At 38.7% G+C, this 14,365-nt stretch overlaps 2 protein-coding genes across 2 annotated transcripts in view; one reads left to right on the top strand and one right to left on the bottom strand.

Moving 5' to 3' along the window:
• Window positions 1-7,292, top strand: part of cubn (cubilin (intrinsic factor-cobalamin receptor)) — a 39,708-nt gene extending 32,416 nt beyond the window's left edge. Inside the window, exons 58-67 of the mRNA XM_044037558.1 lie at window positions 413-542; window positions 1,069-1,286; window positions 1,686-1,885; window positions 2,053-2,215; window positions 3,153-3,361; window positions 3,475-3,619; window positions 3,753-3,934; window positions 4,948-5,113; window positions 5,542-5,777; window positions 6,467-7,292. Of these exons, the coding sequence (XP_043893493.1) occupies window positions 413-542; window positions 1,069-1,286; window positions 1,686-1,885; window positions 2,053-2,215; window positions 3,153-3,361; window positions 3,475-3,619; window positions 3,753-3,934; window positions 4,948-5,113; window positions 5,542-5,777; window positions 6,467-6,574 (1,757 nt within the window). The 3' untranslated portion in view covers window positions 6,575-7,292. The remainder of the gene's footprint in view (window positions 1-412; window positions 543-1,068; window positions 1,287-1,685; window positions 1,886-2,052; window positions 2,216-3,152; window positions 3,362-3,474; window positions 3,620-3,752; window positions 3,935-4,947; window positions 5,114-5,541; window positions 5,778-6,466) is intronic.
• On the bottom strand, window positions 6,952-14,163 carry zgc:163022 (putative ferric-chelate reductase 1). Its single transcript, XM_044037571.1, has 15 exons — window positions 13,876-14,163; window positions 13,047-13,183; window positions 12,511-12,608; window positions 12,211-12,382; window positions 11,323-11,520; window positions 10,113-10,214; window positions 9,898-10,042; window positions 9,618-9,725; window positions 9,240-9,355; window positions 9,011-9,097; window positions 8,617-8,708; window positions 7,886-7,944; window positions 7,657-7,800; window positions 7,517-7,536; window positions 6,952-7,443 (listed from the first exon to the last, which is right to left on the bottom strand). The coding sequence occupies exons 1-15, from the start codon at window positions 14,060-14,062 to the stop codon at window positions 7,357-7,359; spliced, it is 1,752 nt and encodes a 583-aa protein (XP_043893506.1). The 5' UTR covers window positions 14,063-14,163; the 3' UTR covers window positions 6,952-7,356.
• Between the last annotated feature and the right edge of the window lie 202 nt (window positions 14,164-14,365).

The following is a 14,365-nucleotide window of genomic DNA, read 5'->3' as shown; positions in this document are numbered from 1 at the left end:
TGTACTCATTAACCAGTAGAACGGGGACTCTGGTGTCGTTACACACTCACAAAGAGGGGACTCCACGTTGAACAGGGGACATTTTTCAGGTCCCTTCTTTGTCATGCTTTAAATCAACCTAAAATCATGTCTGAGACGCACACACATACACACACACGTGCAGACACACTAATGGAGAAAGCTTTCTAGTGAAGCGTCTGTTGATGAGCTGAGTTATTAAAAGAACATCCCAGAATTTAAAGAAAAAACTAAAAACAAACTCCTACTACAGATCACACGGACTGACAGGTCTTATGATATAATATAATATGATAGTGTTTTATTCAAACCTGATGTGTTTCCAGTGTCACTGCACATTATTAAAGTTTTATTAAAGATTATTTACACCCTATTCGTGTGTGTGTGTGTGTAGCATGTGGTGGTTTCTTCAACAGCACAATGGGAACAGTGAGCAGTCCAGCACTGGCCATGACTAACTACCACCACAACATCAACTGCACCTACCATATCATGGTGGCTGCAAACAGGGTGGTGGATCTCAAGTAAGACATTTCAGCACCTCGGTGCTACAGTAATAATCAAAGATGCTGTTGTCATAAAAACTAGCTTGTAAATCTAGCCACTTTTAGACTGTAAAATGCCTTAATATGAGGAAAAACAGGCCAAAAATTGTAAGACATGTAAGACATGTGTAATGAAAATGAATTGTCCTTTATTTGATTAAGCTACATTTGAGAATTAACCTTAGAATTTCACACACCAATATGTAAGGCCCCCACAGTCTCATGTAGGGGGTGAGAAGGGGTGTCCATGATTGATGTCCGCATACTCCTCTCACCCACGTCCTCAGTGGAGTCCAGGGGACAGTCCATGACTGTTGTTACTGGTAATTACTGAGAGTTATTGAGGCAAAAAGTAAGAACACTTTGCCAGAAATCAGGTTTAATTTACTTTCTTGAAAATGATATTTTGCAATGAGCTCCTGAAGATGACCTTGACCTGAATGACTGAGAACCTTCACAGACTTTTCGCTTTCTTCAACTTCTTCTTCTTCTTTTTCATGCGTAGGTTTAACACCTTCTCCCTGGAAGCTTCTTCCAGCTGTCGGTATGACTTTGTAGCAGTTTATGATGGACCTGACACTCTGTCACCCCTGCTGGGGACATTCTGTGGTGCAGTGCTCCCACCGAATCTGCGCTCCTCCACAAACCAGCTGTTTATCGTGTTCAGGACAGATTCCTCAGTGAGTGGGCTTGGCTGGAGAGCCGTCTACAGTGAGACACTTGGTAAGTGATAAAGCATGCAAAGGTGCGATAACGCAAAATATGCAGAAGTCTTTGATATCTTCAGACCGTATCTGTCACTTTCAGGTAGAAAAAAGAAAAGAGATAGATGAATATATTGATGACATCATAGACATATTACCTGAACCTTTTGTTTCCAACACTCTTTAAAGCCGTACAAATCCACATTTCTATTCAGTTAATGTCAGTGATGTCATCAGCTTAAGCAGTCTACCCCCAGTGAAACTTCATAGTGAGGAAGGAAATATGTGGTGCTGTGTGTTGTCTTTTGTTTTCCATTGTATCGTGTGTATTTGTCACTAATGGATCGCGACTGCTCATCACCGCTTGCCGTTCCTCCTGTGATCTCTGCTCAAGTGTTTGTTTGTGTGTCCTCTGCAGGTGCAGCTCAGGGCTGTGGCGGCTACCTTTCTATGCCCATGGGCATGTTCGGGTCTCCAGATCCGAACCAGGATGGGCGCTATGAGCCCAAGATGGACTGCCTCTGGACCATTGACATGACCCTCAACAGGGCCATCAACCTGACCTTCTCCTCTTTTGAGCTGGAGAGCTCTTCTACTTGTCGTTACGACTATGTCAAAGTAAGAGACCCACAGACATTGCAATATTGAATATATTATGGAATGGAGAGCCAGCCACCAGACAACATGGTAAAGCTGTGCTGTGTCATGGTGCTTCAACAATGCATATCTGGTCTGAAGTGTAAAGTAGTGTAATACAACCTCTTCTGTTTGTGTATCTCAACCAGGTGTATGATGGTGACAATGTTAACTTCCCTCTGGTTGGGACATTTTGTGGAAACACTATCCCTGCATATTTTGTATCGAGTGGAAATTTCCTGACCATTCACTTTGTTACTGATAGTTCAGTGCAGCAACGAGGCTTCAACGCCACCTACAGAGCCGTTCCATGTAAGAGACTTTTTTCTTCTTTACTAGACACACTGTTACTTGATAAGCTTTAATCTGACGTCTAGTAACACGTCTAGTTTTTTTTAACTTAAGTTCTGTGTTTTCTGTTTTTCTTATATTTTATTTTAAGTAAATGCACAATTGGAATGGAGGAGTCCTGAAAGTTCCAAAATTAAATAAATAAATGATTAAATTATTATTGTTTAAATTAATTACAATTGGAATTAAATACATAAATGTATTAGTAATTAATTAAAATACCAATTCATTTTAAGTAAGCCCTGCCCAGGCCCTGCCACATTTAATAACACATGTATGTATTTATTTCCAATTGTAATTACTTAATTAATCAATTAATTAATTAAGTAATTAATTAATTAATGACACATTTAAGTAATTATTGGTGTATTTAATTATTTGTTTATTCATTTATTTTTGGCACTTTCAGTCCTCCATACATTAGGACAGCTATGCATTAAATGTTTGCATGTGCAGTTACAATAAAGGAAGGTAAAAGTAATTCTAATGTAAGATAGAGTATGCTTAAGATGTAAAATGTCTTTTTTTCCCTCGGTGTAAGTGGAGTTTGATGGTGTAGGGTTCATGTTTCAGATGTTATGTAATCTCCACTGTGATGGCAGAGCTGCTGTTTCAATGGATTAAACTGAACAATTCAGTCAAACTTGAGCTTTAGCTCAGGTTGTGTAAAATACTAAATGGCTCCATGTGATGAAAGATCATCTAAACCAGTGGGAAACACAATTGTGTGAAAATGGAAGAGTCCAGGAGCAACCATGTGTTTTCATCCTTTTCAAACATGAAGTGTACAAGTTAATGAGTAAAGGAGCAAATGTTCTTATTGCACTTTTTGTCTAAATCAATGTACATTTCCTGTTCTGCATTTACCAAACCTCTTCATGTATCTGCTTTCATTCAGTGCTTTGTGGTGGGACCCTAAATGCCACAACCTCCATACAGACCCTGAACTCACCCTACTTCCCCAATGCATATCCTCCTTTCATTACCTGCCGCTGGATGCTGGACGCTCCAGCCCAGGAAACCGTCCTGCTTTCCGTCCAGAACTTCATGCTACAGCCCAGCCAGAGCTGCTCCGCTAACTTCTTGGAGATGAGAGACTGGCCGGTGGTGAGTACAGACTGGACCAGGAAATGCTGTTTCCGTGGTAAAATCACATTCTGTAGCTCCAGTTATTATTATTATAATAATTATTATTCTTTTTATTTTTTTGCTGTTTCCAGGGAGACTATGGGCAGTCACATAAGTTCTGTGCGTCTGACGGTCACCCACCAGACTTCTACAGCTACAGCAGGACAGTCCTTGTGTACTTCAAGTCTGATGCTTTCATGGCAGGAAATGGCCTGCGTTTCACTTATCAGATCGCAAGTAAGTGTTGTTTTAAAAACCTGGACAATCCAAAGATAACTTTCACAGTATTCAATGAGTTTAGTAATTGCAGAGTTTCAAACTGTGGACGTTGTTTGTTTTTAAGTGCTCTGAATGTGGTGTTTGTGTCCAGACTGCAGCCGAATCTATGAGCAGGAATACGGTTACCTGAAAAGTCCAGGCTGGCCTAACCCCTACCCCCACAGCGTAGACTGCACCATCATCCTGAAGGCACCACAGAGCAACCACATCTCCCTCTTCTTTAACAGTTTTGATGTGGAAACCCACAGCACCTGTAGCTTTGACTATCTGGAGGTAAAAGCACTCATTCCCACTGAATTCAGCATACAGCTTACACAGCGGTGGAAGTAACGACTTACATGTACTCACATTACAGTATTTCAATATCTAGTTTTGTTAAATTCTTTTTGTTTTTATTCAAAAAAGCTAATTCTTACTGTTTCAAACTGTACTACATACAACTCTGTAGATTACTGTTCATTGGCCCATTCCACTTGGGATTAGGAAAGGTGTTTTTTAACATAAACAGCAGGACCAGGATGCCGATTCTTGAGATTATACAGATAAACAGAGAAGGATATTACAAAGTAAAGATAGATTCAATAGAAAACTAATCTTACAGGTTTTATTCTGGAAGTTGGCCCCAGCTTTCCTGCAACCCACCTGCTTATCTACTTTTGAAACTTTTGATGCTTTTAATTTGACTTTAATGTGAGTATATTGTAAATAAGGTGTTACATTTGTACATTTATCCATTGAATGAAATATATTCATTTGTGCTTTAAAATGATCAAAAAAACAAAACTGTCTCGATCATGAACATGATTTTTTTTTTTTTATCATCTCAAAACCAAATACACACTATACAATATACGTTATTAACAATCGATGTAGAGGTCTGGTTAAAATATAAAACATCTTAATTCTCAACATAATTTATAATACGTATTTATCTGTATAATCTGAGAATAAGGCAATCTTTACTCCTGTACATTAATCCCGATTCCAACCCAGAGGCGTTGGCTTTACGGGGTCGTCAAATTCTTTTAATCCAAAACTGGAACACCACCAACCGATGATGTGGATTTAGCTTTGACCACAAAGACATATTTTGTTCAGGCAGGAAAGTGATAACTTTTCTCAGCAAGCAAAAGAACACAAATGGATGAACTTACACTGACTGTGGTCCATCAGACCTTGTTCGGACTTTCAGAATAGGTTTTTTAACGTAATATGTTTACATTGAACAAGTACAGTTGTGTCCGTCTGTTCACTTCAGTGCGTCACAACTCTGTGTTTTCCCTCAGGTGCGTAACGGCAGCACAGCACAGTCACCGCTGATTGGTCGGTTCTGTGGCAGCACACTACCCAACCCCGTCTTCCCACAGTCCAATCTGCTCTACCTGCGCTTTAAGAGTGACATGTCCCACGCCAGAGAAGGCTTTGAGGTCACGTGGACATCCTCCCCACATGGTCAGAAGTGATTTTACACAACAGTCAATGTGTCAGTGATTATTATGATGCCGTGTCCTGAACCTGAGCAGATAAGGACTGAAATGTTCTCATTTCATTGTGTTAGCCACACGTCTTATCTCACATGTCGTGTTCTTTAATATTATAGTATGAATATCTAGTATTAATTCCTCTTCTGTTAAACTCTGTACACACTCACAGTTTCTGTTTGACTTCTATTCCACACACTAGATTAGATTAGATTAGATAAGACGATACACACATTACTCTCATTTTTAGTTGAATGAAGTTCATCTGTTCTGTTGTTGACTTGTGTTGTATTTTTATATGTCTTATAGTTTTTAAATGGTTATTGATGCTTGTGATAATAATAATAATAATAATACTTTTATCACCTCGTGTCACTATTTTCTCACCCTGTGCTGCAGGTTGTGGTGGAACACTGTACGGAGAGCACGGCTCATTCTCAAGTCCAAACTACCCCGGCACCTATCCTAACCATACCCACTGTGAGTGGAGCGTTAGGGCACCGCGAGGTCGCGTGGTGACCGTCACCTTTGCTCAGATCAGTATTGATGACCCAGGAGATTGCCAGAACAACTTCCTGAAGTTATACGATGGCCCCGACGCCTCCTCGCGACCTGTTGGACCTTACTGTGGAGTGGTACGTAACCTCACAGTGCACAGACACAGACACGACTCTGTACAGCTGTAGTCACGTCGTCATTGAAATAACAGCTGTACTTTATTCCAGTGTTCCATTTCTATTCAGTTCAATTCAATATCATCATGATAATATGATTGATTTATATTTCAGCTGAATAACTTAAAGGATATAGTGCAGTATTTTGGTTATTATGCTGAATGAGCTTAAACAAACATGGGAACATGATGAAATCAAATCATTGTAATACATGTACAGTTAAACATATTGTACGTTAGTGCTTATCTAATTACATTGAAGCTATTGCCAAATGAGTTCACACAATACTGATTAAGGCTTAATCATTTCCACACTTCTATCTATAAATGTCTATATCTATTTATTTATTTACAGTGTTTCAACATGGAAACATTTTTAATTATTTTTTTCGTAAGGTTGCAACCAACAATTATTTCCATCGTCATTTTTGACTATTTTTACAATAAATGTTTGGTCAATAGAATGTTGTGAAGTCAAAGTTTCAGAAAAAAACAATTCACACTCCACATGTAAATGCATTATTCAAACATTACAGCCTATTTGTGAAGAACTACAGATACTGTGTATATTCTATACAATATCTGTGACCGATCAGTTGGACATAATAGGACTGCAGTTACGAGTTTGGCGTTTCTGTGTTGTTTGTCCAGGAAACCAACATTGCCCCATTTACTGCCACGTCCCATCATGTCTTCATTGTTTTCCAATCTCAGTATGTAAACCTGCCGTCAGGGTTCAGACTTACCTGGAGCAGCTGAGAATGAATTCTACACAAACACCGTTGTCGACGAATCCACTAATCATGTTGTGCATTTATATATGTAACATAATAATGTAAATAAAGATAAATCTGTAGTGTAATAAAAGCAACATTTAAGAAGTGTGTCATGTACCATTTCAGACTATGTTAGTTATATCTATGTACTCAGTATTGACTGTATCACTTCAGTGTAGTGTGAATTACCTGCTGCAGAAAAACATGACATTTTTTACATCCTGGGAATCTTTAAAGATTCTGTATAATTTGCCTTCAACACACATTTCTCAGTTTTAATTGACAAATAACATAGAAACGTTAAATGTGGCAAATGACTTGAAATGACACTTTTGGAACTGCAAACATCAAGAGGACTCGTCAGAGTGAAAACTTTCTTTATTCAAACATTGTCAGTGAAGACAGAAACTTAATATATAGATGTATAATATCTGATTTATCACATTCATACCTACAGGTGTCTCAAACAGCATGCATGTGCAGAAATACCTTTTACATGCGTCGTCAACGACAACAAACAGATGTTGTAGACACTTCTAAAAAAAACATGTCATTTTTAATACTATGAATTCTTCAACTGACAACCAACTTAAAATGATTTGGAATATTATATAAATATTAAATCAGAAGATCCTGTTTTATATCATGTCTGTTAATAGTGACCTAATTACACATTCACATCTACATATCTTTTTTTTTTTTTGAATAAACAGTTGATCACACCATCTCCTTATTACATAAGCGTACAAATGTGATATCATCCTCCTATGACGTCCCGATTCCCACCAGCAGTGCTACCAGATAGCTGCAGTTTCCCACAAAGTACAAAGCCACCAACGAGACAGTGGTCATCTGACAAAGTAGATTAAAACTCAGTAATATATTATGTCCTTTATTAGCTTTTTAGCTTTGATTATTTTCTTACCGTTTCCGATTGCAACGCATCTGTAGTCAGAAGAAAAGACAACCGTCGTTAGTTACCGCAGGATACTTTGTTCAAGTTTTACACAAAGAGGAAACTACGGCTCGGTACCATTAATAAACAGAACAAACAAGCGCACCTACCTGTGCTCCTGGCCTTCCATCTTGAATGGACCTCCAAGATGATATAGAATAAGGCTTCCCATCCAACAAAGCCACCCATCACTTTCGTCAGCCATTGGTTTGGAGTACTGTCAATCATTTTCAGGCCGGTAAATATGGCTGCCACTGTGTGATGTCACATAAAACACCTCATTCACCGCTGGTTCAAACTTTAATTAAAGTGCAGAACATGAATATCATCAACGCTTACCTGCTAATGCCTTTATCACCACACTATTTAAAGCATGAGACCAGTTAAACAGAAACCTCCTGTTCAAAAAAAGAAAACAAATATTCACTGATGAGCTGCTGTAATATACAGTAACTGTCCTCATGTAGACCCACAGGTGGTTGGTATTAGTACAACAATATAGTCTAAAGTATCATGGATTTATTGGCATGTGAAACACCAGTGTCATTTGTTTACATCAGTTTTGTTGTTAGAGAATCACGAGACTCTTAAATCAGCTAAGATAATCACACTTTTTAAACTTTTATTGATTTAGAAAAGTCACACCGATGTTTTGCAATACATTCTACTCATGAACATTATTTTACATCAAATTATAATTTCATGGAAAATAACATTTCAATATTTTATTTAAATAATACAAATGTTTTTTAAATAATAAAACATTGCCATAGTTTGAATAAATTACGTGTCTTAGTGGTATTGATAGAATAGAAATACTTTATTCATCCCCGAGTTGAAAACTGTTGAAAAATGTTTCAACACAGCAGCAATACAATACTAAAAACATTTTTTAAACATAAAATGTAAAATGTGAGAAACAGTGAGAAAAAATAGTGAAATAATATAAGAATTAATATGGAACACCATATGATTATGGAAATCAATCATATTAACAAAAGGGATCCTGCTGAATTTGTGTTGGAATGATGGGTACTGTAGCGCACACACACACACACTGGGGTACTTACAGTGGATGCTGTGGTCCACATCGCAGCAGGGCTATTATGGGCTGGAGGAATGACAGGATCATCACCAGACAGCCTAAAACAGAATGAGCTCCCTGCAAACAGCACACAGCAACACTGTCTGTCACTGTGAGAGCTAAGCTGCACACTTTAACACATGAGGCATGAACAGTAAATCTCTTTTGTTTTATTTTTAAATCAATTCTGCAAAGTTGACTTTTACTTTATATTTTAAAGTAAGCGCTCAGTTAAATGTATTCAGCTTCAGAAATGTTTCCGTTTACTGTTTCAGCCAAATAACAAGTTGTAAAATGCTCACAATGTCAATCCATCCTTTTCAGATGTTACACTGAGTAGTTTTAGTGTTTAGTGCTCGTGTTTATCCTGGTGTACTCACTTCAGACCAGGCCTTGACATATGAAAATGAGAGGATGAAGCCGACCATCGTGGCTGCCACTGTCACACCCATCACTGCGACATGGACCTGGAGGAGCACAACTACACAACATGAGGTCACTCACTTTATCTACATTGTATCTAAAATATCCTTTATTCTCTGTAATCTTAATCTTCAAAGCTAATAATCTTGTCTTTGGTTACTCAGTTGTTTCCTCTTTAATTCTCACCAGAAACCAGACGTCTTTGCTGCAAAGCTTCTGTCCATTCCCCACTGCTTTCAGATATCGGGCTACCATCATCCCCAGTGAACCCGTGGTCATCCAGGCGATCAGCATCAACGCTCCTGAAACACAGTTTCATGTTGGAATGCTTCCGTGTCCTGAAGTCACATGACTTCCTCTTGACGCCTCATGCTGATATCCACAGATATATAAATATGTCAAAAGTATGAAGTGCTTTAAATACAGTTAACTACTTCTGGGTCACCTTTTGATTTAATGCTGATTATGATAAAGTTAGTGCTGACTCAGATTAACCCGTTATTGTCCCTGAGTTATGCCGCTAATGCCCCACCCCTCTCATCCATGTGGGACAGACTTCTTCACCATGTGCTTTGATGATGTGAGGCAGTCCAGCTTTTCCAACAGCCTGTGGTGTGGAAATGTCTATTTTCTCAGTGCTGATGAAGGTCTGTCTATGATGATGAATTCTCCCTGTCGATGACACAATGACAAATGAAGTGTATTATTCATAATAAGCTCAGCTATCTAATATAGATAATAACATGCTTTGCCTAAAGAGGGAATATAGTAACACTACCAACTATCAGAGGTGAACATTTTAATATTTCTTGTCCTCGTCCACCTTACAGAATCTTCACGTTACCATTGCTGCAGGGTCCATGAGCAAACATGAGATGGTAGGCTTTGTCGATGCCCTTGGTCCTCTGAGTGGAAATGATGTTCCTGGAGGTGAAGGAACAGCTGATCACGGTGTCCTGCACTGACGCTCGTACATCAGAGACATTCCCCTGATGGACAGTTCACACAGTATGAGAGCAGGTAAATAATAGATAAATTCACGTGTAACTGTGTCAGTACCAGAGGAGACGCCTGTGGAGTCGTGCGACCTGTAGAGAAGGCGTGGTGTAACCACACCTGGCCGTCACTGCAGATGCCACAAATATAAATGTCATCGTTTCCCTAAAAGAAAAAAACACACAGAAATGACTTTAAAGGGTGAAAATGTATCGATCAGATGTGACTGGTCCCATCTTTTTAAAATACTGAGTTATATAGTCCTGGTTGGAATAACAGTGCTGCTGATCTGTTATATACCGACACACCTTTACACACTGTAACTCCGACAGTTTATGTTCACATTAGTTCACATTCATAACTACGAGTGACTGTCATGTAAATGTGACATCATCTGAGATGGAAAACACTTTGTTATTGACAGTGATGTCATGTTTGTTTTCAGCTGCATTCTCTCTTTTCTTTAGAAATTGACTTGAACACTTCACTGATTCCTGTCACAACTCTCCTCCATTGTTGTTCCTCTCCTCCTTTTGGTTTGCTGCCAGTAACACTCAAAAAAACCTGCATTACATACATACAAACCTGCAGAGTAGAAGTTTAAAAGTTATACAAACCTGCAGAGTAGAAGATTAAAAGTTATACAAACCTGCAGATTAGAAGATTAAAAGTTATACAAACCTGCAGATTAGAAGATTAAAAGTTATACAAACCTGCAGATTAGAAGATATTAGTTGTTTCAGTAAATTCAACATTAAATTCAGTTGCAGTGGAAGTGAAGGTCTACTTAGCATAGCCTGTTGCTAGCAGCACTACTGTGCTGGTGCAGTTGTTGACAATTGTCACTGTTTTCATGTGAATTTCATGTTAAATGACCAATATGAGCACAAAGGATTCTAATTGTTAACAGATAATGTTTATTGTGCTTTGTTAAAAAATACATTTCTTATTTTAATAATGTCCAATGTGTCATTTATAGTCGTATCATTTAAAGGTCAAGTTGACTTATTTTTCTGTTTTAATTATAAAAGTCATTTCTTCAGGAGTAAAATGTTTTTTCAAATGTTGTCGTTGACCAAAGTGATGCTTTTGTGAAGCATTTTGTAAAACTGACCATGTTTATGCAGAAATACAGAGTCACATTGTGTGCGACATGGGCATATTGTTGCTTTACATCCCACATGATAAGGCAGGTAACAAGTGTTTTAAAAAACTCCCACTTGATACAAACACAAAGCAATGCAGGGTTTTAATAGTTTTGTCTTGATGTTACCATCATCTGATCGTCTGAGAATCCAAAGGAGATGTATCCATCAGAAGGTCCTGTCATCTCATAGTGAACAGCTGTGTCGCCACGAGACGACACCGTAGCTGACATGAAATAACAGTCAGCGCTCACTGACGGGTCACAGTTTACAGGTTGACTGAAACACACCTTAGTGACGCCACAGCCTGCACTGGAAATATTCATCTGCAAACAAACAAACAAAGCAAAACACAGTCTACATGAAGGTGAGAAATGTAATATTATGAGAATTATGAGATCATACAAATAATATAACAGCTTTGTGAGTAGCCCTCTCTCTTCTTTGTGGATCTGTCTGACTCTTGTTGTTACTTATGTTTGCATTAATAATGTGGGTCTTATTGAATTGATGTGATCTCATTTTAAAACATTTGCAATGGATGAAACATTTCATATCGGTTGGTTTCCCTCTTATATAAAAGATGATGTTACCTAGATTTAACTTTTGACATCATTTTTGAGTATTATTGAGTCCATTATTCCTTAAAGTGATAATAATATATGTTTTTAAAATATGTCAGCCTGGATATTAACGGAAGTTAAGAGCTTTTACAAAGTTAATAACAGTCAATAAAACATCCCAGTTTCCAAATTATTATTATCACTTTTATCACGTTGTCCTTTTGTATTTTTATTTGTTTTAATTGTAATATTGTGTTCATAACATAGACTGACAAAACACTGTGACAAATACTTTTCTTTTCTTGTGGGTTTTTCTTGTGCTGCACTCCTACAACCAACCAGTGTAGCAGTCAAAGATTATTCTGCCTCAGTTATTCTGTGTGATTGTGGTAACTGTAGATAAACAGCTAGTGACATGCTCTGGTCCTAATGGTCATTAATGGTCCTACTTACAGCTGCTGGTGCCGACTGAGCTGCTGCTGCTGCTGCTGCTGCTGTGTTGGAGCTGGTTATTGATGGTACTGGGAGTGAACTTGTGGATCCACCACTACTGCCATTGGTGAAGGTCAGTGCAGGACTTGTAACACCAGTCCAGAATGTGATAAAATTCTCCACAAAGGAGGCGCTGTAGAGAAACCAGAGGACTTCATGCGTGACAGTAAACACGTGGATGATAAGTCATAACAAAGAACAATTTGCTGTGTCACTTGAGCATGAGATCGAAAAGAAAATAATAATGTAATGTAAACTTACTGAAACTGAATAAGTTCCCCATCTGTCAACGCGTCCGATCTCCATGTCACCTGAATGGAGGTCTTCAAAGACTCTGATCGATGAGATACAGCAGAGTTCTGCACACACACACACACACGCAGGTTTGCACAGCTATTCTTCTTAGGACATTTCACTCATTCATTTGGACAGCCTAAACAAAGCTATCAAAACCTTAACTTGTTAATGCTTTAACCAAACCACAACTCAATCTTAGTGGTAAAAATGTACCAGAGGGTTCTCCCTCATTTGGACCAGATTTTGGTCTCCATTAGGGTCACTGATCCTGTGAAGGTCAGTGTTTTTGTTTTGAGGAAGCCATAGTAAAGTGAGACAGCTTCATACAGTTGGACTGTGGCATTTTGAATGTATTCAGAGATGGAGTGGATCACTCAGAAGTGATGTTAACCAACGTGAGACCAAACTGTTGCAGCAATTATCATTAAAAATGTGTGGTTGAATTTGGCCCTTGTGTTACAAGCAGAATTCCACTCTGCTGTGTGGAGTAACTAACTCACAGGCCTGAGGTTGCAGGTGAGCAGCTGAGCAGCTGCTGTTGACAGCGTGAAGGAGCCCACAGTAGTCTGTCTCCCCACCTCTCGAGCTTGTAAAAGGAAACCAGTGAATGGTTTGGATCCCAGAGCCTGGAGCTGAACTGAAACAGAAATAAAATCCAGCTCAGTATTTCTCTCTGAAACTGGTCATTCAAATCTGACAAGACGTGTAAACACTAGAATATGATAAGACCGCACGTACACACTATAGAACACAATTGGATGCAATCCTATCAGTGCCTATGAAATAATACAGACAAATCCTAACACTCCAAACTAAAAGACCAAAGATGATGTGAATGCAATAAGGTTGTGAGAGTAGTTCGCCCCTGCTGTCATGTGCACATGTCCATGACAGCTGTGTGGAAGTATCAAAGAAAAAAGCACAACAGCAGAGTGTAATGTTGCCTGTAACAAAGTATAAAAGCAGGATTTTAACTGGTGGGAAATGCACAAGAACAACTATGTTATTAAAATCGGGGTTGTTTAAAAGTGGTATAAATAAATCTGTGTAAGTAGATACTCAGTGTTATACTAGTATACTTGTCCATTGATTAATTATCTTAATGCTTTTCACTGGGAACAAAATAGTTTTTCCAATAAAAACTGTAAACAAACTAACTTACGTTGCATTGTATTATGGTGGAGGTAGAAATATCTGAATTACAAATGCATCAAACACTCGCTGCACTTTGAGGTACAGGTCAAAATAGTTTAGTGATTTGAGTGAACTGTCCCTTTAAGAGTGTTTGTCATCTATTGTTTTGAGTTTCATCATAAGTCAGCTGTTTACCTGTGACTTCCTGCCCAGAGCTGAAGGTGCTGCGGTCAGCAGTGACGGTGAAGGGCGCTGGGCTGCTCTGCGGTCTCAGTCCAGAGTGGTGTGGTTTCATGTCTTCACAGCTGTCCATCACATTACCTGAGCTGTAGCAATGGACGACAGGAGCGAGACACACCAGCATGAACACAACACAGTCCATTTCTAAAGCAATACTTCCACTCGCTTCAAAAACACCATGATAATACAATGAGTGTATTCAGCTGAGAGGAGCTCAGGTGGGTTCTGTGTGGAAACAAAGAGAGGAGGAGGGAGGAGCTCTCTGAGGAATAATGGGAGGAGGCAAAGAATTTACAATCATAATGGTTTCAATGCTTTTGAGGACACGTTTAGGCTGAAAACCATCGGGATGAAATATGAGACCACCAACGTTACAGCGTGACAAGGGTTTTCTGAGGGTAAGACCTGGTTTAAAGGTTAGCGTTAGAAGAGCAAACATGCAGGG

The sequence above is a fragment of the Solea senegalensis genome, linkage group LG1, assembly GCF_019176455.1.
Source record: "Solea senegalensis isolate Sse05_10M linkage group LG1, IFAPA_SoseM_1, whole genome shotgun sequence".
NCBI classification, from domain to species: Eukaryota; Metazoa; Chordata; class Actinopteri; order Pleuronectiformes; family Soleidae; genus Solea; species Solea senegalensis.
The sequence above is the reverse complement of the archived record's forward strand: the minus strand, read 5'-3'. Positions and strand labels throughout refer to the sequence as shown.

Bases quoted from the DNA above. Each gene is read 5' to 3' on its own strand.
- zgc:163022 (XM_044037571.1), bottom strand. From the start codon at position 14,062: ATGGACTGTGTTGTGTTCATGCTGGTGTGTCTCGCTCCTGTCGTCCAT. The intron at 9,726-9,897 runs GTAACGTGAAGA...TGTCATCGACAG, and splicing joins TCATGGACCCTGCAGCAATG to GGAGAATTCATCATCATAGA. The intron at 7,945-8,616 runs GTAAGTACCCCA...TTTTTTGAACAG, and splicing joins TGTGGACCACAGCATCCACT to GAGGTTTCTGTTTAACTGGT.